This window comes from Halichoerus grypus, chromosome 6 (genome assembly GCF_964656455.1).
Source record: "Halichoerus grypus chromosome 6, mHalGry1.hap1.1, whole genome shotgun sequence".
Taxonomy (NCBI): Eukaryota; Metazoa; Chordata; class Mammalia; order Carnivora; family Phocidae; genus Halichoerus; species Halichoerus grypus.
The window spans coordinates 76,348,966-76,375,876 of record NC_135717.1 but is presented as its reverse complement, the minus strand read 5'-3'; the positions used below and the strand labels follow the sequence as shown (position 1 = coordinate 76,375,876).

At 46.4% G+C, this 26,911-nt stretch overlaps 1 protein-coding gene across 4 annotated transcripts in view; it reads right to left on the bottom strand.

The window, feature by feature from the left end:
- The window catches only part of HDHD5 (haloacid dehalogenase like hydrolase domain containing 5), a 32,315-nt gene extending 10,721 nt beyond the window's left edge, over positions 1-21,594 (bottom strand). For 2 of the 4 annotated variants that reach the window (XM_078075422.1, XM_036095093.2), the window contains exons 1-9: positions 21,435-21,594; positions 12,518-12,721; positions 11,102-11,214; positions 9,172-9,265; positions 7,576-7,609; positions 5,447-5,621; positions 2,748-2,936; positions 2,407-2,561; positions 1,826-1,909 (exon numbers count right to left, since the gene is read on the bottom strand). In XM_078075422.1, coding sequence (XP_077931548.1) covers positions 1,872-1,909; positions 2,407-2,561; positions 2,748-2,936; positions 5,447-5,621; positions 7,576-7,609; positions 9,172-9,265; positions 11,102-11,214; positions 12,518-12,721; positions 21,435-21,560 — 1,128 coding nt within the window. In that variant the 5' untranslated portion in view covers positions 21,561-21,594 and the 3' untranslated portion in view covers positions 1,826-1,871. Of the gene's footprint in view, positions 1-1,708; positions 2,562-2,747; positions 2,937-5,446; positions 5,622-7,575; positions 7,610-9,171; positions 9,266-11,101; positions 11,215-12,517; positions 12,722-21,434 lie in introns of those variants that run through there. The other 2 variants (XM_036095091.2, XM_036095090.2) reach the window with 2 other exon arrangements.
- Between the last annotated feature and the right edge of the window lie 5,317 nt (positions 21,595-26,911).

Here is a 26,911-nt window from a genome sequence, read left to right as displayed (position 1 = left end):
AGTGAGTGACAGCTAGGATTTGATTCCAGGTCTGACTGACTCCAAGACCCTCAGTCTTTTCACTTTTGCCATGATGCCCAAGGGAGAAGAAAAGAAAATCATGTTTGTCTCAAAGACACTATAGGAGGACTTCACAGGGTCTGCAAACTTACCAAGTGCCAGGCATATGGGTGTGGGGACACAAGAGTGAATCAATATGGACGAAGTCCACAGAGCTTGTATTTTAGTAGAAGACACAGAATATTTTAGTAGAAGACACAGATGTAAATATAGATCATGGGGTGATAAGGACTATGGAAAAAATTAAGCAGTAAGAGGGATGGAGTACTACTTGTTATAAGAAGTTGAGGGAGTCTCTTTGAGATGACATATCCACCAGCTATTTAAGAAGTGATAAGGGGAAAAAAAAAAGGGAAGGAGTGAGCCATGTGGATAGTGGAGGTAGGATAGAGGGAACTGCAAGTGCAGAGGTCCTGGGACAGGAATGGGTATGGTGGACTGGCAAGGGAGCCAGCGGGGCTGGGACGACATGAAGTGGAAAGTGGAAGAACAGGATGGAAAGGGATCTGTGCTGCAGTAAGGAATGTGGGCTCTTCTTCTGGGTAAGACCAGAAGTCACGGGAGGGTTTTGATCAGAGAACAGGTCAAACTTAAGATGTGGCTTCTGGGGCGCTGAGGGGAGAGCCACAGAGAGGGAGGAGGAGATGTGTCAGGGAGGTCAGACTGGAGGCTGCCACAACAATGCAGGCCAGAGAAGCCAGCAGCCTGGAGCAGGGCAGCATTGAAGGCTGGAAAGTGCTCACACTCGGTACATTCTGAAGGCAAAGCTGCAGGATATGCAGATGGACTGGCTGTAGGAGATTAAAGAGAAGACAAGGATGAGTCCAGTGTCTTCAGTGCTACTGTCTACAGTCAGGGGGGGGTGGGGGGGGGGGAGGCGGTGTGTGTGTGCAGCAGCAGGACCCAAGCCACCCAGGTGCTAGCAGTAGGGTTGGGCTATGTTTGGCTTTGGATACAGCCAAGCTCTGATACTTATAGAGTGAGCACAGCTCATCACTCCCTCCTTTGTGAAACATGTTCACTCAGCATACCAGACACCCACCCACTCGTGATTCCCCGCCTATTTCAGTGGCCACTCCTTCCCAATCTCCTATGTTCCCTCCCCTCTGAATGACTACCAGGCATGCATCCAAAAAAGAGGTCAAGAAGTCGGTGAGATAGAGCCAAGTAAAGAGTGTTTTGAGAAGAGGGGAGGGAGTCACCAGCTTGTGTCACATGCAAATGACTGCTAGAGTAACAAGAGGGCAAGGACCAGAGGATTTGGCAAACACGGGGTCGTGGATGACACAGACCGTGGAAATGGGTTGCTCCTAGAGGGAGGAATATAAGAAACACACACTTTCCAGGATCACTATAGGAAAAGCGCCTTCCTTCAGAAGAAACCATAAACACGATCCTTTCTTTTCCACATCAGAGGAGTTGTCAAGTACATGCCAAAGCCTGGGCATAACTAACTCCCAGACAGACTCGGGCTTTGCAGGCCAGGGGTGGGTTGGTGGTGGGAAGGAGAAAAAAGGTAGGAAAGGAGACATCAACACATTATGGGAGCAAAATGGCACCAATCTCTTTGCTTCAGGGTCACCCACATTGCTCACCCACTATCCTTCCCCCACAGGACTTTTTAGTACATTCCAGAAGCGCTTCACAATTGACAGCATAATGAATATTTATTACGATTATTTTAATTTAAAAAAATAAGCCTAAAACTCTCTGGGCAATAAGCTAAAATACAATAAAAAGCAGTATCATAGTGTTAGTGACGCACCTTGCTGGCATGCAGTGGTGCCCTCAGTTGCAGGCAAGGCTCTGCATTATTTCACACCACTTCCCCTTTTTCCAGAAGTCTCTACTGAAATGAAAGAAGAAACTGAGGCACAGAGGTAAAGGGACTGGCCCGAGGTCAGACTGCCAGGAGAAGCAGACAGGAACTGAGCCCAGAAAATCCTGATTGTTCTACCCCGGGTACAATTCTGTGGCTACTGCCCAGCAGGAGAAAAAGCCAGTGTCTTCTTCTAAGTGACCAGTAATATCCACCGTGGGGCCACAGAAAGTGTCACAGGAGGCGGCCCTGACTTGATGCCCAGTGATGTGGGCCAGAAGCCAGTCAACAGGACTCCCCTCTAGCTCCAGGGTCCCTCCCTCCCTTGTCTCCAACGAACAGCCCTCACTACAAAGCCCAACCCTCCTTGTGGAAAACCAGCTGTACAGCCTCGTTCACATCATTCACAATGTGGGACGCCTGCATGAGCCCTGGACTGAAGCTGAAGTCCCGGTGCCCATGGAATGGAGCCTCCACTGCATCCTGGGCGGGCCTAGTGGGCTCTGGGCCCTTGGGATTGTACACACCAGTGCACACCAGGATAGAGGCACAGCTCTGGGTTGCTGAGGGCCGCCGCTTCCACAAGCCATCGGCCCCCCGCTCCTCTGCCCCATCATGCTTCGCCATCTGCAGGTACTTGTGGAACAGGTTGGCACCGTAGACATCAGACATAGGGTTATCACTGGCAGGGGCAGCCATACCAGAAAAGGAAAGAACAGAAAACCCCAGTTCAGTGTTACAAGGCAAAGAGAGCAGAGGACAATTGTGGGACTAGTGTGTATTAGATACCGGGAAACAGGTGGGTGAGTAGGTAGGGAGGAAGGGCAGGGGAAGTCCGAAAGTGGTGAGGAGATGGAATAGCACTTACCCGATAGCATAGAGTTTCTGGATGGGAGCCGCCCAGCCCCGCCTCTCCGCCTGCTGCCGGATCAGGTCCTCTGCATACTGATAAGTGAGGACGCTGGGTTTGCCCATCAGGCCCTCGTATCTCAGCTCTTTGCCTGTCACTTTCCGGTAAATGGTTTCCAGGCACAGCAAAAAGGTGCCGTGGCCAAACCTGCCAGAGAAGAGAGCTCAGCAGCTCAGGCCTCCTCTCTCTGGCTCTAAGCAGGACCCTATACACCAACCTTTCCCTCCAACACCCTGTTGGTGACAGATAAAGTGAAATTACTTCTAGTAAGAATTACATCTATTACCTATCTTTATGACCTGCTGTTATTGACTAACACTTGTTGAACACTAGAGTGGCATATCACATTTAACTCTCAGAATAACCCCATGAGAGCTGTCATCATTTTCATTTACAAGTGAGGAAACTGAGGCATACAGAGATTAAGTAACTTGCCCAAGGTGGTAGAGCTAGGATTACAACCCAGGCAGTCAGACTCCACAAACCTAAGTTTAAATTTGGCTTTAAATCTGTGGCAGATTACCGGTTGCCCTTCTCCCCTTCTTTCTCAGTGCCACTTTTCAGCTCACCATACTGCAACTGGGTGTACAAAAGTATTCCCTTGCCTCCACTGCAGCTAGGTGTGCAGCCATGCGAGTAAGCTACAGCCAAAGAGTCCATGAAATCAGAAGTGCTGGGCTAAACCTCTAGGAAGTGTAAAACTGGGGAGCAGGTACTCTTTTCGACCCTCCCCACTCTTTGCTGCTGTCTGGCGGCTGGAGCTTAGGCAGACATTTGAGACTATGCTGTGAAGGGCTAAGGATCACACAGCAGGAAGACAGGAGGAGCCTATGTCCCAGACAGGTGTGACATTCACACAAGCCCTGGACTGCCTACCTCATTCTTCTCTTAGATGAGAAAGGAACTTCTATCTTGTTTAAGACACTTTCAGGGGCTGGGATGCCTGGGTGGCAGTCGGTTAAGCATCTGCCTTTGGCTCGGGTCATGATCCCAGGGTCCTGGGATCGAGTCCCGAATCAGGCTCCTTGCTCTGCAGGGAGCCTGCTTCTCCCTCTGCTGCTCCCCCTGCTTGTGCTCTCTCTCTGACAAATAAATAAACGAAGTCTTGAAGGAAAAAAAAAGACACTTTCATTTTGGGTTTTCATCCCTGGCTGCTAAACCAAATCTTAACTGATACTGTCCAACATATTAACGCTGTATTTCAGTGTCACTTATTTATATGATGAATTCTATTTTCAGTTTTTAAATTAGTGAATGAAAATTAATCTTAAATCTGATTTATAAATTGAAATTTGCACCTTGCTATTCCATTCCAGCCTACATAGCCAAACTCCCCTCCCCTAGTGTCGGCACACCCTAACTGTAGGAAGAATACTTCAGAGAAAATATCTAACCTCAGGCTGCAGAAATATACGTTGTAAAGTAACAAGAGAACACCGTAACACCCATCTCTTTGGCGTTACTGAGTCTTGTGACCTGAGGCAGTGTTGGGCCTGCTGCCCTCTGTTGACGGATCACTCACACAGCCCACTGGGAATTAGTAGCGGGGAGAGAAAACTCTGGACCTTGGCCCTGCAGATAAGAGCAGCCAAACAAGGGCGCCTGGGTGGCTCAGTTGGTTAAGCGACTGCCTTCGGCTCAGGTCATGATCCTGGAGTCCGTGGATCGAGTCCCGCATCGGGCTTCCTGCTCGGCAGGGAGTCTGCTTCGTCCTCTGACCCTATCCCCTCTCAGGTGTTCTCTCTCTCTCATTCTCTCTCTCTCAAATAAATAAATAAAATCTTAAAAAAAAAAAAAAAAAAAAAAAGAGCAGCCAAACAGTACAGTACCCACAGCTGCCCTTCCAGGAAGGCCCTCCACGGCTAGAGAGCCTACCTAACCATCAGAATAACTATTGCTCCCCCTGCCCCTACATCTTAAGGGCAGGAGGAGACAAAGAGGGAAGGAACCAGTGCCACAGGGAGGAGGCAAGAAGGAGCAGCTGTACTGCTAGGCCTCCGAAGTCATCCATTGTTTGGGCTCTATACACAAAAAATAACATATTCTGGGGGCACCCAGCAGGCTGAATGTGTGGAGCACGCAATGCCTGATCTCAGGGTTGTGAATTTGAGCCCCATGTTGGGGGCAGAGATTACTTAAAAAAATTTTTTAAATCTTTAAAAAAATAAAATAAAATAACATGTTCTGTTAAGATTCTGGAGAGCAGGGGCACCTGGGCTCAGTTGGTTGAGCATCCAACTCTTGGTTTCAGCTCAGGTCATGATCTTGGGGTCATGGGATTGAACCCCAAGTCGGGTCAGCGCAGAGTCTACTTGAGATTCTCTCCCTCTCCTTCTGCCTCTGCCCCTCCCGCTCATGCTCTTTCTCTCTAAATAAATAAATAAAATCTTAAAAAAGATTCTGGAGGGCAAAGGTCCTATGTTAAAGATCATCTCAACATATCTTCAGTGATCAGTCAGCTATACTTTTCATTTACTAATTAGTATGCAAAATAACCCCTTGAAAATCCTCCCAGAAGGCCAAGTTTCTGTGGCAAATACGGGGCCCCTGTGACCACCCAGAGTACCAGAATGATGGGAAGAAACTGTCAGCAGGACTGCCCAGGCAGCAGCTGGCAGTGGCCATGACGGTCAAGGCCAGGGACTCTGTGTCCTTACCTGGGCATCTTGGCTTCAGCCATCCAAAGGAGATCCATGTTGCTGGCCAGGACAGGGAGATGGGGATAAGGGGCCGTCGCCAGACCAGTCCCAGGGTTTCCATTGCTGAGAAGGACATCCATGATCAGCTGCAGGTTTGTCTCCCAGCGGACTGGCTCCCCAAGGAGAAGCACTCCTTTAAAGAGCAAAGGCATGGAGGTGAGGGTTACCGGGCACTCTGCCTGGCCTCTGTGGCAGAAAGGAGGAAGGTCCTCAGGAGGCCAGTTGATGCCAGCTGGTGCCACCCAACCACAGGCTCTTTCCCCACAGTACACACCCCTGGCAAGGGCACAGTTCCCAGAACCAGCCTTCAAAGATCCATTCACCCATTCACCCAGGGTAAACAAAGCCCAGGATGTGGGAAGGCACTTCCTAAAGGTTCCCATTTTCACTTGTATTCACCAGTACTTCACAGAAGAGGTTAAAACAAAGAAAACCAGCAGCCAAGTCTCAGGCCTGCTTCCTCCTGCCGACTAATGCTCTCCCAACCACCTCACCCACAAGTACCTGGCAAAGGGCTCGCCTTCCTCAGCCACTTCTCTCTCAGCCCCAGGGGCCAGTAAACCTAACAGCTAGGAGAGGAGGATCTAGAGTGACACAGACCTGCATTCCAAACCCGACTGTCCATTTTCCTTGTGATCGTGGGCAAGTTACTTACCTTCTCTCTAAGCCTCAGCCTCAACTACATCATAACGATACCTACGATTGTTTAGGGTGAAAATGAGATATAATTAACCCATGTTGGACACCTAACACTCAACACATGGTAGCTGCCAATATCAGCTACAAGACCAGTGACTGGACCAAACCAGTGGTCTCAATGGGGGAGTACTGCCCCCTAGGGAGGTGTTCTAGAAACTGGAGGATGTATTTTAATTGTCACCATGACTGACAATTAGTGGCAAGGATCGTGGGAGGGGGCCACGAATGCTAGATGCTCAGGACAGTCCCGAACAATCAGAAACTGCCCCCTGTCTATTAACATTTGAGTACCCCATCTGACCTTCACATGGGTGAATAACCTCCTTATAAGTAATTGAGCCTAAGCCCTAATTTCATTCTACATGTAAACACAAAGGTTTTAATAAACACCAATTTTCTAAAAATGCAACTATCATGTAAGTCAAGAGAAGACTGTACTTTATCTTTTCAAAAGTTTACCAATAGTTGTTCCTTATATTGGAAAATCACTTCACCAATGACAATGCAGCCCCTAATTTCTGAGTCACCGATAAATAAAATACACCTATATCACACCTATAAACACACTTACATCAGTCTGCATTTGTAGCTGTAACATTCACGGTGATTCCATATTTGGTATAATCATTTTACTACTTCATTATATCTTCCTGAATAATTATTTACACATTGAAATACACATTACCTTACTAAAAATTTTCCTTTTATTTCTCCCTATTACAATTAGGGCTTTATACTGAACTAGTAAATTTTTAATATACATATACAGGACAGTTGTATTATCTATGAATTTCATTGCAGGGCAGTTAAGGGGACATTACGGTATTTTTGTTACACGAGGGGGAACTGGGTTTAATGGAGCTGAGAAACGCTGGCCTATACTACCTCTGGGAGCCTTTCCATGCTAAGATTTTCTACACTTAACAATTTTTCTGGGGATGCCTGGGTGGCTCAGTCATCAAGCATCTGCCTTCAGCTCAGGTCTTGATCCTTGGGTCCTGGGATGGAGTCCCGCATCGGGCTCCCTGCTCAGCAGGGAGCCTGCTTTTCCCGCTACCACTCCCCCACCCCTTGTGCTCTCTCTCTCTCTCACTCTCTCTCTGAAATAAAATAAATAAAATCTTAAAAAAAAAAAATTATAAAAAAATAAATAAATAAAAACAATTTCTCTGGAATAACAGAGCAAGTGATACGGGGAAGGAAAGATTAAAAACCAATGTCTCAGAGGTACTGAGGGGCAGATCTGAGACTGGAACCCAGGTGACCAGATAACAAACACCTGCAGCCACCCTACCAGTCTACAGGCAAACAGCTGCAAGAGAACAGCCTGGAGGACCGAAAGGAGAACTGCCCAGAGCCACACCTACACCAGCAGAGGCCCTCATTACCTTCAATGGCAGGGAAGTCGTTCCTTGGAAGGGGCTGCCAAGAAACAAAGAAAAGGCCCGTCAATGCCACAGTCACTGTCCACTACCAGACAACCACACAACTACATCATAACAAGTGGCAATAGAAAAGACACATTCTAGACAGATCAAAGACCACCCCCACGATCTAGCCCAAGCCAAGGAGAAGCTGGATAGGACTGAGGAAGAAAATTCACAAAGAAAAGTGAAGAGGGGGCGCCTGGGTGGCTCAGTTGGTTGGACTTCTGCCTTTGGCTAGGGTCGGGGTCCCAGGGTCCTGGGATCGAGCCTCATGTCGGGTTCCCTGCTCGGTGGGGAGCCTGCTTCTTCCTCTCCCTTTGCTGCTCCCCCTGCTTGTGCTCTCTCTCTCCGTCAAATAAAGTCTTAAAAAAAAAAAAAAAGGAAAGAAAGCAAAGAAAAGTGAAGAGAGAATGAGCAGGACTCTCACAGAACACGCTGAGGGAAGCCACATATGGAGGTCAGCCAGGAGAAAGGTCTGGTCAGCTGTCCCTCTCCAGTGAAGACAGGATGTGAGATATGGAACAAGCAAGAGTCTAGAATCAGGTAGCTAAGATGAAGGTGAGCCTATGGAGAAAAGGGAGGTCACCAGGGCACGATGGACCATTTCTCTTGATATGATATGAAGAGGCAGGGGCCTCCACTTTACCAATCCTCTGGGGTCTGTTCCTTCCCTAAACCATTAGTCTTGGCTCTACCACTAACCAGCTATGTGACCTGCAGTAGGTCGCTTCCCCTGTGTGGGGCTCAGTCTCTGAGCTGCCCTAAGAGCTGTTCCAACTCGGACATTCTGGTTCCCCACATAATTTGCATGGTCCTAGGAGGAGGCTTTTGAAGGCGAAGAAGTGCTCTGTTCAACTGGGAAGCTCTAGAGGAAGGAGGACTAAGGCTACATAAACAAACAGAAGTAAGCTTGTATGTTTATAACTGCATTTCCCCACATTTTGACTGGTCTGACTTAGACTGCAGGCCATGGTGATAGAGTTCACATGAGGAAGGGGGGAGGCAAGGAAGGAGCCATCAAGAGCCAAGAAGTCATACTCTAAAGGATCAATGAGAGGCCCTGTGATTAGTGATCAGAAGAGATAAGACATCAAACCAGTGGTTCAAATATGAGCCAAACCCAAAAGGAACATGTGCATACTCAGAATTGCCAGTTACTTTTATAAGCAAGCTGTTTCTCATAAGGACAGCTCTCCATAGCAAGCTTCAGGATAAAGGAGCAGCAATGATTAATTTCACTAAGGTTAATGATTTTCCCAAGCAACACTCGAAAACCAGCTGGTAAAGAAGAAAACTCCTCATTGGAGATGCTAGGGCTTTGAAAGGAGTTCTCAGCTAATTACAAACAAGGCAAAAAGGAAAGCCCTCAGGAGCTTGTTGCTCCTCTGGCCATCCTTGTATATCTGGAGAACAAAATCCTTGGTCGGATGTGCCTCTCTAAGGTGGACAAGATGCAGCTCTCAGTGGGAGGGGTTGCAAGGCTAGTAAGAGGAACCCACATGGGGAACAAGAGGACAAAACTAAACATGAGACACCCAGGAGCATGAGCCTTATTACCGTGGTCTTCGGCCGCCGCTGGAGATCCACCATGTCAAGCACAGGAAAGGCCATCCGCAGCTCATCCACAGTAACCACATTCTCGAAGCCCAGTCTACAGCAAGGTCAGGGAAGCAAAGTTGGACAGTTCTGGGGGAAGATGCCTTTAAGGTGAGGGGAACCAACACAGTCCCAACCAAACTAGTGCACCCAATCCCCGGACAGGAGTGAAGCAGTGAGAGCCCAGACACAGCCCGGAAGGCCAACACCAATCCTGAAGGTGCTGGCAAAGGGGCCATGACAACACAAGCATAGTAGGGATGCACCCTGCCACAGTGACGCAGCAGCAGGGTGCCAGGTCCCACGCTGGGCACTACCAGGGCACAAAGGCACGCAAGAATGCCTGGCCTCAAGGAGCTCACCACATGCCCAGGGCCCATCTAAACCAGCAATCTGTGAACAGTGCTGGTTTTGAGGAGTTGAAAAGAGGAGATTTGTCACTGGGCTGGTAGCTGGGCAGAGTCCAGGGAAGTCAGACTTGAGTTAACTCTTGAAGATGAGCCAGATTCAGACAGGATGGGGAGGCCATGAAGAGCAGAAAGCCAGTGCCAACCTTATCTCTCCAAGACCTGCCTCCATTTTTCTGTCCTCAATTCCCACTTAACAATCTTAACTGGACATGGTTTCAAATTACTTTCAAAATTAATCTCCTGAAAATGCTGCTTTTGTCAGATCACCCAATAGCAACAGAACCTGCAAAGATTCCCCATGCCCTCATAAGTAGGCTCACTGGCCTCTTGCCTTCCCTTCCGAGGTGCCACTCCTCCTGTTCTCTCTTATTCCCCACCCTATCCCAATCCAAACTCCTGCTTCAGGGATCCTCACCTTCCCTTCTCTCTCCAGCCTCCTTAGCTCCTTCCCTGCACAGAAAACCTTAACCATAACCATCTCTGAGCCACACCCCTCCATGAAACCACCAGTCACAGCCACTCCCAGAGTGTTCCCTCCCCAATACCTGGGACTCTCAGAACCTATACTGTGCTTCTAAGTTTTCAGTCATATGCCATCTTTTTTTTTTCTTTTTTTAAATGCAGATCCCTGCTGGGCTTGATGTCTACGATTGGGAATCTGCTTTTTTCTTAGAGAGTGGAGGGGGTTGCAGAGGGACAGGGGAGAGAGAAACTCTTAAGCAGACTTTATACCCAGCATGAAGCCCGATGCGAGGCTCAATCTCATGACCCTGAGATCCCGACCTGAGCCGAAATCAAGAGTCGGACCTTTATCGACTGCGCCACTCAGGCACCCCAATCATACGCCATCTTAAATACTCCTTTATCCTTTGTGGGTGTGTTACTCCTGCCTCTCGTATGAACCCTTTGATGAAGACAGAGTCCCACGTGCTGTTCTTGGTCCCCATCGCCCCTAAAGAATGTGCAGCATGGGGCTGGTACCCAGGAAGTGCTCAACACAGGTCTGTCAAATGAGCAAATGAATGTGCTACTTGAGAACAAGCAACAACTCTTCTGCCTCTTGAGTGTGCACAGACCCACAGGTTCACTGTGGATACTTAATATTAGCTGAGAAGTTGATTGAGCACGCTGAGCAACAGTACTAGAGCAGTGGTTCCAAACCTAATTAGAGAATCACCTAGTCTTCTAACATACAGACTGCTGATTTTTCTCTCAGACCTAGTGAACCAAGAATCTGTATTTTAAGCTCCCCAGTAGGTTCTGATTCAGTGGGCTGACTTTTTGGAAACTCTGGCACCAGGACTGGCCATACCTGGGAGCCAGTCCCTCCCTCGAGAGCCCACTATGTATCCCTTAAGCCCTGGCACCGTGCAGCCAGCACACCTCATTATGGCCCTGTCCACACACCCCCCAGCCATGGGAGAAAAACTCCAGCCCTGCCCCCTCCTCTTCAGCCAGAACAAGAAGCACCGAAAGGATACACTCGGGCATTTTCCACCAGGGGCCCCTGCCCAGACACCAGCATCCGCTTGTTGTGATATTGTGAGAAAAGCTTCATGGGACTGTGAGAAAGAATGACTTGGTCCGGCTCCACCTGTAGGGACGTCAAAAGACAGAAGAAAACAGAGGACACACAAAGTTGATGGGAAATAATGGGGAGACGGGTGGCTTCTTTCACTTAGGAAGGGAAAAACTGCCCAGAAAAAAAAGTGGGGAGCCCTTTCTGGCACCCAACACTTCTAGACACTACCCAAACAGGTGTGAGAAGAACCTGTCTAATTTGGCTCTTGCCACAGAAAACGAACAAGCAGGAAATGCCATCAGTCGTGGGTTCTGACCATTCACCAATCCTATTCTGCTCAGTTCCTCCATCTGGAGACCTCAGGGTTTATGGGCATGTTCTTTGTCACAGTCACAGAAATATGCCTCTGACTTTCTGTTTTCAATTCTACTTAAAGACTTAGCTTTTGGCTGGGGGGTGGGGGGGGGGTGCGCCTGGGTGGCTCAGTCGTTAAGGGTCTGCCTTCAGCTCAGGTCATGATCCCAGGGTCCTGGGATCAAGCCCCACATCGGGCTCCCTGCTCGGCAGGAAGCCTGCTTCTCCCTCTCCCACTCCCCCTGCTTGTGTTCCCTCTCTCACTGTGTCTCTATCTGTCAAATAAATAAATAAAATCTTAAAAAAAAAGACTTAGCTTTTTAACATTTATAGTACTAATTCCAACGATGCAGCCAATACTCAAAATGTTTTTGGAACCCTCTCCGGAAACCATAGAAAGGAACCAGTTGTACTCCTTTGTTCTGCATTCACCCCCAAGCAGTGTTACCCAGTCAATCAGCCACTTTATTTACTCTTCTGGTTCCAAAGGGCTCTTTCGAAGAACTCAATCCCCCTTAATAAAGAAGGACGTGTCAACGCTGATATACCACGTGGAACTGCAAGTGGGTGAAGAGGGACTGCTTTTCAGGGACAATGCTCATTCAGATATGTACCTCTTATTTATGAGAAACAAAGGCTATTATCTCAGAGTCCCACCAGGTATATAGATATAGAGAAAAATGTGACCCTCACTTTCCAGGGACCGACGATCCAAAAGAGACAACTCTGATGCCCAGAAAAGAAATGGATACAAAGAGAGCAGATTGATACTGCCAAATCCATGCGCAGAATTTTTGTGCTTGAGGTGAAGTCATACATAAAAAATGCTCCTGCTATAAGACTCTACTCATGAGGCTAGGCTTGAGCTTTGAGTTATTTTCTACTACTGACCCAGCAGGCCATGCCCTAGGGCTTATCAACACTGTACCCCAACCCAGGAAAGGCAGCTTAGTCAGAGTTGGAATGGGAGTTCCACTGGCAACCAGCTCTTTGGGCTCCCATTTCTCTGGTGCCTCCTTACCTTGAACCCTAGCAGGGCTGACAGCTCCTGAGCTTTGCTGTGTTGTAAGATGTTCCCAGCATTCGTGACAAAGACCACAGGCACCCGCAGCTGCCCATGAGCATTCACCAGCCTGCGGAACGCTTCCAGAGCAGCAGGGATCACTCTGTGACCCCGTACCAGCACTCCATCAATGTCCAACAGGAACCCAAAAGTGGGTGGGCTCTGCACAGAAGGAAGAGAATCCCCACAGCCTGATTCAAAAGGCAAAGGGGAAGAAGGAAAAGACCCTCACAACAAGGGGTGCCACATTATCCCCAGGTCACCCAGAGCTTTGAACAGAAAATGAGGACATGGGATTTCTGATAGGGCAAATCCATCTATAACAAAGAATTAGTCCCTCTTCACGTATTTTTAAGCATGTAACTATTTGGTTAAAACTATCTTCACATAATTAATATAAAAGAATTTTTTAAATGGGAAGTAGAGAAATTCAAAAACATCCCAGGACTTTAACATGACTGATGTTGTTTCTTCTTTTTCTATTCTTTTGTCACGTAGACAACTACACTTTACATGTTCACTTTCTCATCTTGTTGTTTGACATTCAAATATTTTTATATGTTACAACAGCCTTCATAATCTTTTACAGTTTTATTACAACAACACACACGGAGTTTTAAAAAAAAAACTCATTTGCTACAGATAATATTAAAAAAAATTTAAATTTCTTGCCTCCTTCCACCCAGTGCTATTTCCTTTCTTATAGATCTCCAGAAACTATGTGGATAGATAGTAATAATTTTTATCTGTTAACTAACACACAAACAGTATTATATTATACTTTCTTTTCCATCTGACCTTTTTTAAGATAGTATCTCTTAGTTATCTTTCCATATCAATATACAGAGCTCTTTCTAAACATCATTTCTGACTACATATTTCTGAGTGAATATTCCACTAACATTATATTTCCCCTATTTTGGACACTTAACGTTTTCCTACATTTTTACTACTATAAATAATGCTATAAGGAACTTCTTCATGCTTACTGATTTTTCCCTTAAGCTAGATTCTTAAAAGCAGGAGTAACAAGACAAGAGAGTGCAAACATTTTAATAATATAACACCTTTTGACAAACTGTTTTCCAAAAACATGTACCAATTTACATGGCCACTGTTAACACACTTTATCCTTGCCCATACTGATTTTCACATGTATCAAAGAGTTTGTTAATTATCAAACATCTTGTTAATTTAAAGGTTTAAAAAAATGGTATCTCAGGGCGCCTGGGTGGCTCAGTCATTGGGTGTCTGCCTTGGGCTCAGGTCATGATCCCAGGGTCCTGGAATCGAGCCCCCACATCGGGCTCCCTGCTCAGCGGGAAGCCTGCTTCTCCCTCTCCCACTCCCCCTGCTTGTGTTCCCTCTTTCGCTGTGTCTCTCTCTGTCAAATAAATAAATAAAATCTTTAAAAAGAAAAAAAGTGGTATCTCATTTCACTCTGCATTTCTTGGGACTTATAAAGTTGAAAACTGTCTTTTTTTTTAAGTTTTGTTTTTTTTTTTTAGTAACCTCTTCCCCCAACATGGGGCTCAAACTCATGACCCCAAGATCAAGAATTGCATGCTCCACTAAGCCAGCCAGGCACTCTAAACACTGTCTTTTTTTAAAAAAAGATTTTATTTATTTATTTGTCAGAGAGAGCACAAGCAGGGGGAGTGGCAGGCAGAGGCAGAGGGAGAAGCAGGCTCCCCGCAGAGCAGGGGGAGCCCGATGTGGGACTCGATCCCAGGACCCCGGGATCATGACCCAAGCCGAAGGCAGTCACTTGACCAACTGAGCCACCCAGGCGCCTTTTTTTTTTTTTTTTAAAGATTTTATTATTTGACAGAGAGACACACAGCAAGAGAGGGAACACAAGCAGGGGAGTGGGAGAGGGAGAAGCAGGCTTCCCGCAGAGCTGGGAGCCCAACATGGGGCTTGATCCCAGGACCCTGGGATCATGACCTGAGCCGAAGGCAGATGCTTAACGACTGAGCCACCCAGGCATCCCTAAACACTGTCCTTTTTTTTTAAAAAAAGATTTTATTTATTTATTTGAGAGAGAGCAAGCAAGTGCATGAGCAGGGGGAGGGGCAAAGGGAGAGGGAGAAGCAGGACTCCCAGGGAACCCGATACAGGGCTCAATCCCAGGACCCTGAGATCATGACCTGAGCTGAAAGCAGACACTTAACGGACTGAGCCACCCAGATGCCCCTAAACACCGTCCTTTTTATAAAAAAAATTCATTCCAGGGGCACATGGCCGGTTCAGTCTTGCTCAGTCAAGAGCAAGCAACTCTTGATCTTGGGGTGGTGAGTTCAAGCCCCATGTTGGGGGAAGAGATTACTTAATTAATAAAAATTTGAAAAAAAAAAGTTTAGGGGTACCTGGGTGGCTCAGTCAGATAAGCATCTGGCTTTTGGTTTTGCTCTGCAGTCAGTGGGGAGTCTGCTAGAGATTCTCTCTGTCCCTCTCCCTCCTTTCCCTCCCCCTGCCCTCACCCCCACTCTCTCAAATAAAAGAAATCTTTAGAAAAAAAAGTTTAAAAATAAATACAAATAAAAAATTCATTCCAATTCTTACTAACATATAAGATTTTTTTTCAAATTTCAAAATAATTCAACCTAACCTGTTTGTTATTTTCCTTTTGTTGGTGCCCAATAGGTCAAGCCATTGTTACTGCATACACCTACTCTATTCATAGGGCTCTGTCTGTGAGGAGCAAGTGCTCCAGGCCCTGTATTTTTCAGCTGGGGTCAAAGAAAAAGCAACCAGTCTAAGAAACAATTAAACCCACGAAACTGCAGCATTTTCACAAGTGCAAATCAATTTCTGAGAACTTAAACTCTCAGTAAATAAACAGAATTAAACAAAAGTAGTTTCTTAGAAGAGAATTTTGAGCTAGGCAATGGAAGAGTTAAATACATGCCTTCATTTAACAAGTATCTATTGAGAGCCTGATGAGCACCAGACCAGACAAGCAGCCAGAAGTAGCCTCCATCTACACAGATCAATGGGGAAGACAAATAAGCAGCCACAGGACAGTCTGCACTGAGTGCTACATTAGGAGATGAGGGGAAGTAAGGCACCCTAAGAGCTTTAATGAGGGGTACCTAACCTGTAGGAGGTGGCGAAGACTAGCCATCCTAGGTCTCATAGGCCAATTTAAGGAGTTTGTAACAGGAAAGTGACATTGTATCAGACCTGCACTGTAGAAAAATCTTGGCTGCAAAGTCAAGATTGAGTGAACTGAAGAGTCAAGTTGAAGACCAGGTGGGACCAACTACAATCTAAGACAGAGATGATGGTGGCTTTAACTAGGTCTTACTAGGTAGTGGCAACAAGAATGGTAAGAAGGGGGCAGGTTATACACAGAAGCAGAACAGCCAGGACCTGGTAACAACAGGATGCAGGGCCGAGGGAGGGAGGGGCCACAGGGGCCCCCATACCTTTTTTTTTTTTTGGCTTGGGACCCTGGGAGGGTGGATGCTGGTATTACTCACTGACCCAAGAAACTCTAGAGGGGCAGCAGCTGGGAGGTCAGGGAGGGCAGAAGATATATCCCACTTTGGACCTGTCAGCCATACAAGTGGAGACATCAGCACTGAACAGAAGGTCCTGGAGATGAAAATTCAGAAGCTCTCTGCTCTTACAGAATAGCTGAAACTTGGGAAGGGAGAGAAGAGCCCGAGAAGCACAAGCAGAGTAAGAGCAGAAGCAAAAACTGGAAGAACATCACCATTTAAGGAAGGGCCACCTAAGAGTCACCAGCAAAAGAATGAGGAGCAACAGTCAGTATGAGGAGGAAAATCAAGAGGGTGTGGGGTCAAGGAAGCTGAGGGATAAGTTTCTGGAACAAGTTAACTAGGAATGGAGTGACTGTAGAGTAATGATCCCATCTCCCCTCCGCTGACAGGGCCCTCCCCCCCAGGGAGGCAGTCTTCCAGCTCCTTCATGCTAGCTTGTGCACAAGACCTTTCAGCTTTCGACAATGGCAGCTTTGGCGCCAAGTCAGAGGTGGGAAGGGGCCCTGGAAAAATAGAAGGGAAAGCAACTCAAATCAGCAAGACAGAAATTCTGACCACCAGCAAACACAACTGCCAGGGAGAAACTTGTCAAATCCCACATGCTGAAGAGAAATAACTAAACAGTGTCTCTACTCTTGGCTCCGAAGGCTGATCCTGTTGCACTGGATCTGAGTAGATGGGTAGACTGTACTGAGCTCTGAGCTGGACATATAACAAAGGTATGCTTACTTAATCCTTGTACCAACCCTCTGGGGGTGGGTGTCATTATCTCCAACTGACATTACCTGGCAAAAGGGGCCTGGTTTATACATAATGCTCAATATGGATTCACTGGATAATCTGACTGGATGAATAAGAAACCAAATTCAGAGAGAAGAACTAGTCAAAGGTGATCCGTTCACAAGTGCTCCATCCAGATGTCAGCCTTAAACTGAGCTGTGGCAAAGTCAGAGCTCATTCAGTGGCCCCCCAGGGCAGCAAGCACCTCAGAGTAAGGAAGGGATCCAAGAGGTACCAAGAGATCTATGTTGGAACATGCTGTTGCCGCACCTCCTGCCAGCCCCCAGCCATGTGAGTTTGTGTTCTTCTTCTCAGTGTGCTCATTCACCAGATGGTCCTCAAGGTTCTCTGGAGCCCCTCCCTCTTCCTCAACAAACCCCACTAGAATGGGGGTCCTAACCAGGGGCCCATGGATAGATTTCAGAGTGGCTATAAAACCCCTTAAAACTCTATGTGCATTTTTCCTGGGGAAAGGATCTATGGCTCTTTTCTGATTTTATCATTTTATTCTTCTCAAAGAGAATAACTGCACAGGTCCAGAGGGAGGAGGGGTATGATTTTCCCACCCCTGGCACAGTGCTTAAACTCCCGTAGGTACTCAACAAAGGTTGACTGAATGTTGAAGGACCCATAGGATGAAAGTTCAGCCCTCAGGTAAAGGCGACCTTTCCCCTCAGGCACTTCCTGACCACCAAATCCCTTCCCAAGGGAAAACAGTTGGTGACTCTTAGAAGACAGGTCCCTCTGGAGGTAAGGACTATGTTGTTCTAGAGCATGGTCTGCCTTCTTTCTTGTACTACACGGACACACAGCATACTGTTCTGAAAGCTTACATGTAAAACTCACATACCCATAATTTTGAGACACTCAGGGACATTTTAAGGACAGGATTTTAAGTTATATTAAGGGATTACTAATGTTAGGTATGACAACAGCATTGTAGTTATGTTTAAAATGTCATTTTTCTTAGAGGTACATATAGAAGAATTTAGGGATTAAGTGACAAGAAATCTGCCATTCATTTCAAAATCTTACAGCTGGGGAAAAAAAGGGGGGAGGGGCGGGAGACAAGCAAAGCAAGTGTGGCAAAATGTCAATAACTGGTGAATCTGGGTTCATAATATTATTCTGTTTTTGGATTTTTGAAAACTTAGCATAGTTTTAAAAAATAAGATGTCTCATTTGTGCTGATGGCTACAAAATTTAACCATACAGTTTTAATGGTCTTAGTGGCCATGTCCTAAATAGTCACAAAATTTGCTCTCTTAGAAATAAGAATCCACAGCCCCTGCTACTTAAAACATGAAGGTTTTCAGGACAACTTAGCAATAACCTTAAGGCTCCCTCATCTCTAACTATATAAATGAGTAATCATATACCTCCAATCCTCAGGTGAATGCATATAGAGAAATCAGGCACCCAGCAACAAGAAAGTAAAGCTGCAAGTCAACTGTAATAAATGTGCCACACTACTGCCAAGATATTAGTAATACAGGAAACTGGGGGGAGAAGGCATATATATAGGATTTCTCTATACTTTCTCTTCCATCTGTCTAACAATGCTCTAAAAAATAAAGTTTATTAATTTTTTTAAGTGAAGGTACCTAGACAAAGAGAAAGAGGCTTTTTCTCTTCATTTTTTTTCATTTTTCTCTTCATTCTCTTCTGTATCTGTATTCTGATTTTTCTTCTTTATCACTTGGATTTTTAAAAACCTCATCCTGGGTATTAAGCCAGATCTTCTAAGTAAAGTTCCTATCTATGGCAGTGATAAAATGTGTGGTTTTAAGATTAGTTTGAAGTGGGGGCGCCTGGGTGGCTCAGTTGGTTAAGTGACTGCCTTCGGCTCAAGTCATGATCCCAGGATCCTGGGATCGAGTCCCACATCGGGCTCCCGGCTCAGCGGAGAGCCTGCTTCTCCCTCTGACCCTCTCCCCTCTCATGCTCTCTCTCTCTCTCTCTCTCAAATAAATAAATAAAATTAAAAATTAAAAAAAAAAAGATCAGTTTGAAGTGAAAGGACTACTAAGATGTTCCTTTGTGTTTTTGCTTCTTAATTGTAATTAGTTTGGTAGGTTTTCAACAACAGCATTAGAACTATTGTCTACTTTACTGTCTACTCCATCCACTTCCACATTTAAGAGAACTTACTATGTGCTAGTCACTGTGCAAAGTACCCTACATATATCACAAAAAGTACCCTACAGATATTCTCACAAAAACACTGCACAGTAAGTAACATCCTCAATACATAGATGGAGAAATTGAAGCTTAGAAAGCGAAGTAATTTGCCTTAAGTCAAACAGGACAGGCAGGATTCAGTTCTAAAGCTAGTACTCTGGAGATGAACCATGAGAGACGATGGACTCTGAAAAACAAACTGAGGGTACTAGAGGGGAGGGGAGTGGGAGGATGGGTTAGCCTGGTGATGGATATTAAAGAGGGCCCGTTCTGCATGGAGCACTGGGTGTTATACGCAAATAATGAATCATGGAACACTACATCAAAAACTAATGATGTATTGTATGGTGATTAACATAACATAATAATAAAAAATAAAAAATAAAAAGCTAGTACTCTGAAATGCTGTGCTATGCTACATCCCTTTCTTCCCTTTTCCTACTCTATCAGAAAGTCACTTGGTGGGGTGCCTGCGTGGCTCAGTTGGTTAAGCATCTGCCTTCGGCTCAGGTCATGATCCCAGAGCCCTGGAATCGAGTCCCGCATCGGGCACCTTTCTCGCCAGGGAGCCTACTTCTCCCTCTGCCTGCCGCTCCCCCCTGCTTGTGCTCTCTCACTCTCTCTCTCTCTGTGACAAATAAATAAATAAAATCTTTAAAAAAAAAGAAAGTCACTTGGAAATATCTCAGGACCTGCAAAAATGCTAAAGTCAATACAATAGTTATAAATGACAGCAAAGTCCTTTCCACAACATATTCTCATTCCATGCTTCCAGTGTGGCCACTTTGAGCTCTGTGACACTGGTCAAGTCACTTAACTTCTTTGACTCTTAGCTGCTCCATATCCAAAATGGTAACAAGTGATAACATAGCTGTTAAGAGCTAGAACTCTAGCACCAGACTGCCCTGGATTCCAGGATTCTACCACTGACCAACTGTATGCCCTTGGGAAAGCTGCTTAACCTCTCTGCTTCAGTTCCTCCATCTGTAAAATGGAATAACAGTACCCACTTCATAGAGTTGTTATGAAAAGTGTACAAATTAATAATTGTGAAGTGTCGGGGCACCTGGGTGGCTCAGTCGTTAAGCGTCTGCCTTCGGCTCAGGTCATGATCCCAGGGTCCTGGGATCGAGCCCCGCATCAGGCTCCCTGCTCCGCGGGAAGCTCCCTCTCCCACTCCCCTGCTTGTGTTCCCTTTCTCGCTGTGTCTCCCTCTGTCAAATAAATAAAATATTTAAAAAAAAATAATAATAATTGTGAAGTGTCTGGCACAAAGTAAGTGCTATGTGTTTTTGAAAATAAGTATTTAAAGTTATCAAAGGGTTACTGTGAAAGCACTATAAAAATGTACAATATTATTACATACAGAAATTGATTTTAGAAAACGAAGTTATCCTTTAAAAAAAAAAAAAGACAAATGGCCCAGAGGAAAGTGAGGGTAACAGATCTGCCCACCTGGTTTAGAGTGCTGGCACAGTCGTCCCCCCACTGTTTGACCTTACAAAGAAAAGTACTTAAAAACTTGACTCCAAGCTTCAGCTTCCTTACTACAGGGTTAAATCTACCTCCAAAGTTGCTGAGAGAATTATCATCACTTAAGTACCTGGCACAAATTAGGGACCCTGCGCCAGTTCTCTTCCTCTCGCCCCCCAGATCTTCCACGTAACAGCTGCTCATTATGAGTAAGGCTCACAAGCGAATGGGACCAAAATAAAAAGCCCGCACAAAACCCACTTTCATCTCTGGGCTGTCCATTTATAGGTGCAGTCCATCGCGAATCTCCAAATTTCTTTCAAACGTAGTTGAAAATCAGGGGCGCCTGGGTGGCTCAGTCGTTAAGCGTCTGCCTTCGGCTCAGCTCACGATCCCAGGGTTCTGGGATGGAGCGCCACATGTGCTCCCTGCTCCACCGGAAGCCTGCTTCTCCCTCTCCCACTCCCCCTGCTTGTGTTCCCTCTCTCGCTGTGTCTCTCTCTGTCAAATAAATAAAATCTGAAAAACAAATGTAGTTGAAAATCAAAACCGAAAGACTCTCATCCTGAAAAATCACAGAGGAAGTGCAGGAATCATACCCTGGCCGGGAAAATAGGAACACAGAAACTGCAGAGTAACTTTGGAGACGAAAAACAGCGAGCGGCGAAGAAATCCTGGTGCGCGTTTTGGGCGTGTTTTGTTCATTCTCTAGCTGAAGTAACTTTTCATCCAGGCCGAAGGCATGACAAACTCCCTGACTGAGGGGGAGGCAGGGCGTGCTAGGGACACTCGTGCTCAGGGCAAGAACGAAGCGCACTTGAGATCAGTGGCCTCTTCCAGGAGCAACCCGGCCCGCGGCCCCTCCCTCCCCACGGCTCCAGCCCCACCCCCAGCCCTGAGGACCTGCTCGGCAGGAACTCCGGCGTTCTCACCTGTGCGGCGTCCACAGAGTAGCCTCTCCCAGGGCAGGGCCCCGGGAGCCCCAACGACGCGCGCGCTGCCCGCCACCAGAGCCCCCGCGCCGCGCGGACCGCCGCGAGGTAGCGGAGAACAGCCATTCAGCCGCCCGTCGCGCGCACGTGCAGACAGCACCAGCCCGGGTCCGTGGCCCCGCCCTCGCCGCACAGCCAGTCAGCAGCCGGGGAGCGCTCGGGCCGGGCGGCGCCTGAGGCATTTCGGGAGTTGTAGTCCCACATCCGTGTCCCGGAGCCCGGCCGGGCGCGGGGCATGTTAGGCCCGGGGTCTAACAGGGCTCTGAGTCGAGCAGGGCGCGGGGTCAAGCAGGGCGCTGGGGGAGGCTGGGGCCGGGGCCGGGAACCGGCCGGACGCAGAAGGTTCTTGCCCCGCGAGCCAGGGATGAGGGGTGGAGGGTGGGGCGGGTGAGGTTCCTGTTGGAGGGGAGAGAGGCAGGCAAGGTCCCGCCTCTTAGTAGAAGGAGACTTGAGGTACGCAGGCCAGTGTGCACGGACTCTGTACCTGCGGACTTCCTGGAACATGCGTTTCTGATTGAAGCCGCAGCTCCCTCAACCCTCAGCGACTGTCAGGGAGAAGAAACTAATATTTATTTGCAAGAGGGGGGGCGGAGGAGCAAAGCTTTCTTTTGATGTTCTAGTGCCCTGAACCCCAGTCAATCAAGGAATACTTATAGGATACTAATTAGTCATTCTTGTAGTCTTTCAGTAAATATTCTCTATGGTCCTCCTTCCTGCCCAGCTCTGTGCTAACTCCTGGGGAGACTATATACATAAATAATCCTGCAAACTCACACTTTGTAGGGAGGTTGAGACAGGACTATAATACAAGGTAGAAAATAATTGTCCCGAAAGAGGGAAAGCACAGTTGTTTCCACCGCTTGAAATGTTTAAGATGCCCCCTTTCAGACCCTTTGACCTGTCCCTGGATATAGTTATACTAAGAATGGCTGAGCCTACAATATATTTAGCACTAGGTGAGAGGAAGCAAGGTGGGGGTCAGGGATGGGCAGAGACCCTGCCAACTCAAAGATTAATGAAACCCTTAGATCCTCAACGTTGAAGGCCAAGATCTTAATTTTGTCAGTTCACCTGCAACTGAGCAGGATCTGGCAGACTGATTCACATTAACCAGCCTACAATAGCCCAACACCTCAGCCCTGCCAGGGGACATGTCTTTCCAAGACTGAAATGTTCTCAATCTCTTCCTGCTATCAAACTACCTGGAAATTGCTTTAGTAGGTAGAAGGTTTCTTGGTGTAGTGATTTTAAAATATATCCACAATTTATTTGACAATCCTCTACTAAAAAGGTAGAGTTAATTCCACTTCTGTTGAGTGTGGGCTGGACTTAATAACTCACTTTTTTTTTTTTTTTTAAGGAGGCTCCACACCCAGCATAGAGCCAACGTGGGGCCTGAACTCATCCCTGAGATCAAGACCTGAGCTGAGGGGCACCTGGGTGGCTCAGTTGTTGGGCGTCTGCTCTTGGCTCGGGTCATGATCCCAGGGTCCTGGGATCGAGCCCCACATCAGGCTCACTGCTCAGTGGGAAGCCTGCTTCTCCCTCTCCCACTCCCCCTGCTTGTGTTCCCTCTCTTGCTCTCTCTCTGTCAAATAAATAAATAAAAATCTTTAAAAAAAAAAAAAAAGACCTGAGCTGAGATCAAGAGTCAGACACTCAACTGGCTGAGCCACCCAGGTGCCCCAATAACTCACTTTTAACAAATAAAATTAAGTAGAAGTGACACTGTGATTTCCAAGGCTATGCCATAAAAGATAATGTGGCTTCCACCTTGCCTTCGTTTGTCTCACTCATTCTGAGAAAGTCAAATACCATGTTGTTAGGACACTCAAGCAACTCTCTGGAGAGACCCACGGGTTAAAGACCTGAAGCCTCCCGCCAACAGTCATATGAGAGAACCATCTTGCAGGCAGATCCTCTAGCCCTCATACACATCTTGGCCAAAACCTCATGAACAACCTGAAGACAAAACTACCCAGCCGAGTCACTCTTGAATTTCTTTTTTTTTTTTTTAAGATTTTATTTATTTATTTGACAGAGAGAGACACAGCGAGAGAGGGAACACAAGCAGGGGGAGTGGGAGAGGGAGAAGCAGGCTTCCCACTGAGCAGGGAACCCGATGTGGAGCTCGAGCCCAGGACCCTGGGATCATGACCTGAGCCGAAGGCAGACGCTTAACGACTGAGCCACCCAGGCGCCCCACACTCTTGAATTTCTAACTCTCAAAAACCAGGAGATAATAAATGTTTGTTGTTGTAAGCCAGTAAGTTTTGGGGTAATTTGTTGCACAGTAATAGATAACTAATACACTCAATGATCAAAATTATATCATCATCACGGCTATTTCAGCTCCAGACGTTCTCAGCCTGGGTCAATGTATTCTGGATCTGGATCGGCCCTGCTTTCAATCTTCCTCAGCTGTGGGCTGAACTCCATAAAACAGCAGCTGTCCCTAGCAGGAATCAGAAGGAGGCTGGTTTGTTTCAGGAAAGGTGATGGAACAGGTGTTTCTGGGAGGTTCCACTCTGGTTATTGTAATTAATACTCTGTGTGTACGTGTGTGTATTTATTTTTATTTTTGTGTGTGTGTGTGTGCCTGTGTGTTTAAATATTGATAAGTCCTCTTTAGATTCTCTGGGGCTACTTTGTTTTGTTTTGTTGAAAAGATTTTATTTATTTATTAGAGAGAGAGAGAGACAGCACAAGCAGGGGGATCAGGAGAGGGAGAAGCAGGCTCCCCACTGAGCAGGGAGCCCAATTCGGGGTTCGATCCCAGGACCTTAGGATCAATGACCCGAGCCAAAGACAGACGCTTAACTGACTGAGCCACCCAGGCGCCCCCACTCTCTAGGGCTTTTTAAGCCAGAAAATATTAAGAACCATCTATAACTAGAAAAATCCTTGAGAGCAAGGTCCCTCTCTGATTTGTCTTTGTCTTCCTCATATGTCCTATCATGGTGACTTGCACTTGATGAGTGCTCAATTAATATGAGTAGGCAAATGAATGAATACACATACACCTACTATCCCTCTAAACTTGCTCACCTCTGCTTGTATGTCCATGTGTGTGCATAAGCCTGCTCATCCCTACACACATACTTTGTGTTAGTTAGGACTATGATTGGCTCTAAGTAACAGAAACCTCCAAAGACTAGCGGCTTAAATAAGATCTAAATTTGTTTCTTTCATGTACACAAAGTTGGGAAAGAACAATAAGGCTTGGTATTGTGACTCCACCAACTTATTAGGTACCCAGGCTCCTATTTTGCTCCTTGCCTGTCTTCACTGCACAGCTTCCACTTCGTGGTCCAAGATAACTGCTCAGGCTCAGACATTATGTTCACATTCCAGGTATCAGGAAAAAAGACAAAAAGGCTATGCCATCTCCCTATAGATACAATTTCCAGAACTCTTACACGGGCATGCCTCTTTCTATTGCACTTCACAGATACTGCATTTTTTACAAATGGAAGGTTTGTGGCAACCCTGCATTGAGCAAGCCTCTTGGTGCTATTTTCCCCCAACATTATTTGCTCGTTTTATATCTCTATGTCACATTTTGGTATTTCTGGAAATATTTCACAATTTTTCATTATTATTATATTTGTTATGGTGATCTGTGATCAGTGATTAGGACTTGCTCAAAGCTCAGATGATGGTGAGCATTTTTAGCTATAAAACATTTTTTAATTAAGGTATATTGGTTTTTTACACATAATGCTATTGCACACTTAATAGACTACAGCATAGTATAAACATAACTTTAAGTGCACTGGAAACAAAAAAATGTATTTGACTTGCTTTATTGTGATCGTCCCTTGGCTTCCGTGGTCTGGAACTGACCTGGCTATGTCTCCCACGTGTGCCTGTACACACCTACTTACGCCTCACTGGCCAAAACTTAATCACATGGCCGCACCTAGTGGCAAAGCAGGTTGGAAAATGCAGCCTTGTGCCTGGTTAAAAATAGGGGTTTCCTTTTCCACATAAAAAGGGAACAAAGGGAATTGGCATTTTATGTCTTACACTAGGAGGCAGACAAAAGGAAAAAAAAAAACCAGAGTTCATGGGTCCCCAGAGGAAGGGCTGGAGTGCTGTGGCTGGGAGAAAGTGAGTCAGGGATGGGGAGCAGATGACAGGAAGGTGGGTGGACCTGGGCGGTGGTCAGTAAAGGGACGTGGACAGACAGACACACACACACACACACACACATACACACGCACACACACACAGCTTTCCCCAGGCCTCACCCAGTTTTGCTGAGGGAGAATTTTTTTTTTTTAATTTTATTATGTTATGTTAGTCACCATACAATACATCATTAGTTTTTGATGTAGTGATCCACGATCCATTGTTTTCATATAACACCCAGTGCTCCATGCATTACATGCCCTCCTTAATACCCATCACTGGGCTAACCAATCCCCCCTCCCCCCTCCCCTCTAAAACCCTGTTTGTTTCTCAGGTCCATAGTCTCTCATGGTTCATCTCTCCCTCCAATTCCCCCCGCCCATTTTTCCCTTCCTTCTCCTAATGTCCTCCATGTTATTCCTTATGTTCCACAAATAAGTGAAACCATATGATAATTGACTTTCTCTGCTTGACTTATTTCACTTGGCATAATCTCCTCCAGTCCCATCCATGTTGATGTAAAAGTTGGGTATTCATCTTTTCTGATGGCTGAGTAATATTCCATTGTATATATGGACCACATCTTCTTTATCCATTCATCTGTTGAAGGGCATCTCGGCTCTTTCCACAGTTTGGCTACTGCGGACATTGCTGCTATGAACATTGGGGTGCATATGGCCCTTCTTTTCACTACATCTGTGTCTTTGGGGTAAATACCCAGTAGTGCAATTGCTGGGTCATAGGGTAGCTCTATTTTTAAATTTTTGAGGAACCTCCACACTGTTTTCCAAAGTGGCTGTACCAACTTGCATTCCCACCAACAGTGTAAGAGGGTTCCCCTTTCTGCTGAGGGAGAATTTTGAGAAGAGGTTAGAGTTCATCTTTGTTGGGGAGTGATACTTGTTCCCTTCTCCTCATGTTTTCCTGAAAATACAACTTTTTTCTTTTTTTTAAAATATTTTATTTATTTACTTATTTGAGAGAGACAGATAGCAAGAGAGAGCACGAGCAAGCGGGAAGGAGGGGGTGAAGCAGACCCCCCCACCCCGTTGATCATTGAGGCGGATGCGGGGCTTGATCCCAGGACCCCGGGATCATGACCTCAGCCAAAGGCAGATGCTCAACCAACTGAGCCACCCAGGTGCCCCACAACTTTTTTTTTCTTAGAGAGGGAGAGCAGGAGGGAGGGGCAGAGGAAGACGGGGAAAGAGAGAATCTTAAGGAGGCTCCGCACCCAGGGCGAGGCCCAAAGCGGGGCTCGATGTCACAACCCCAAGATCATG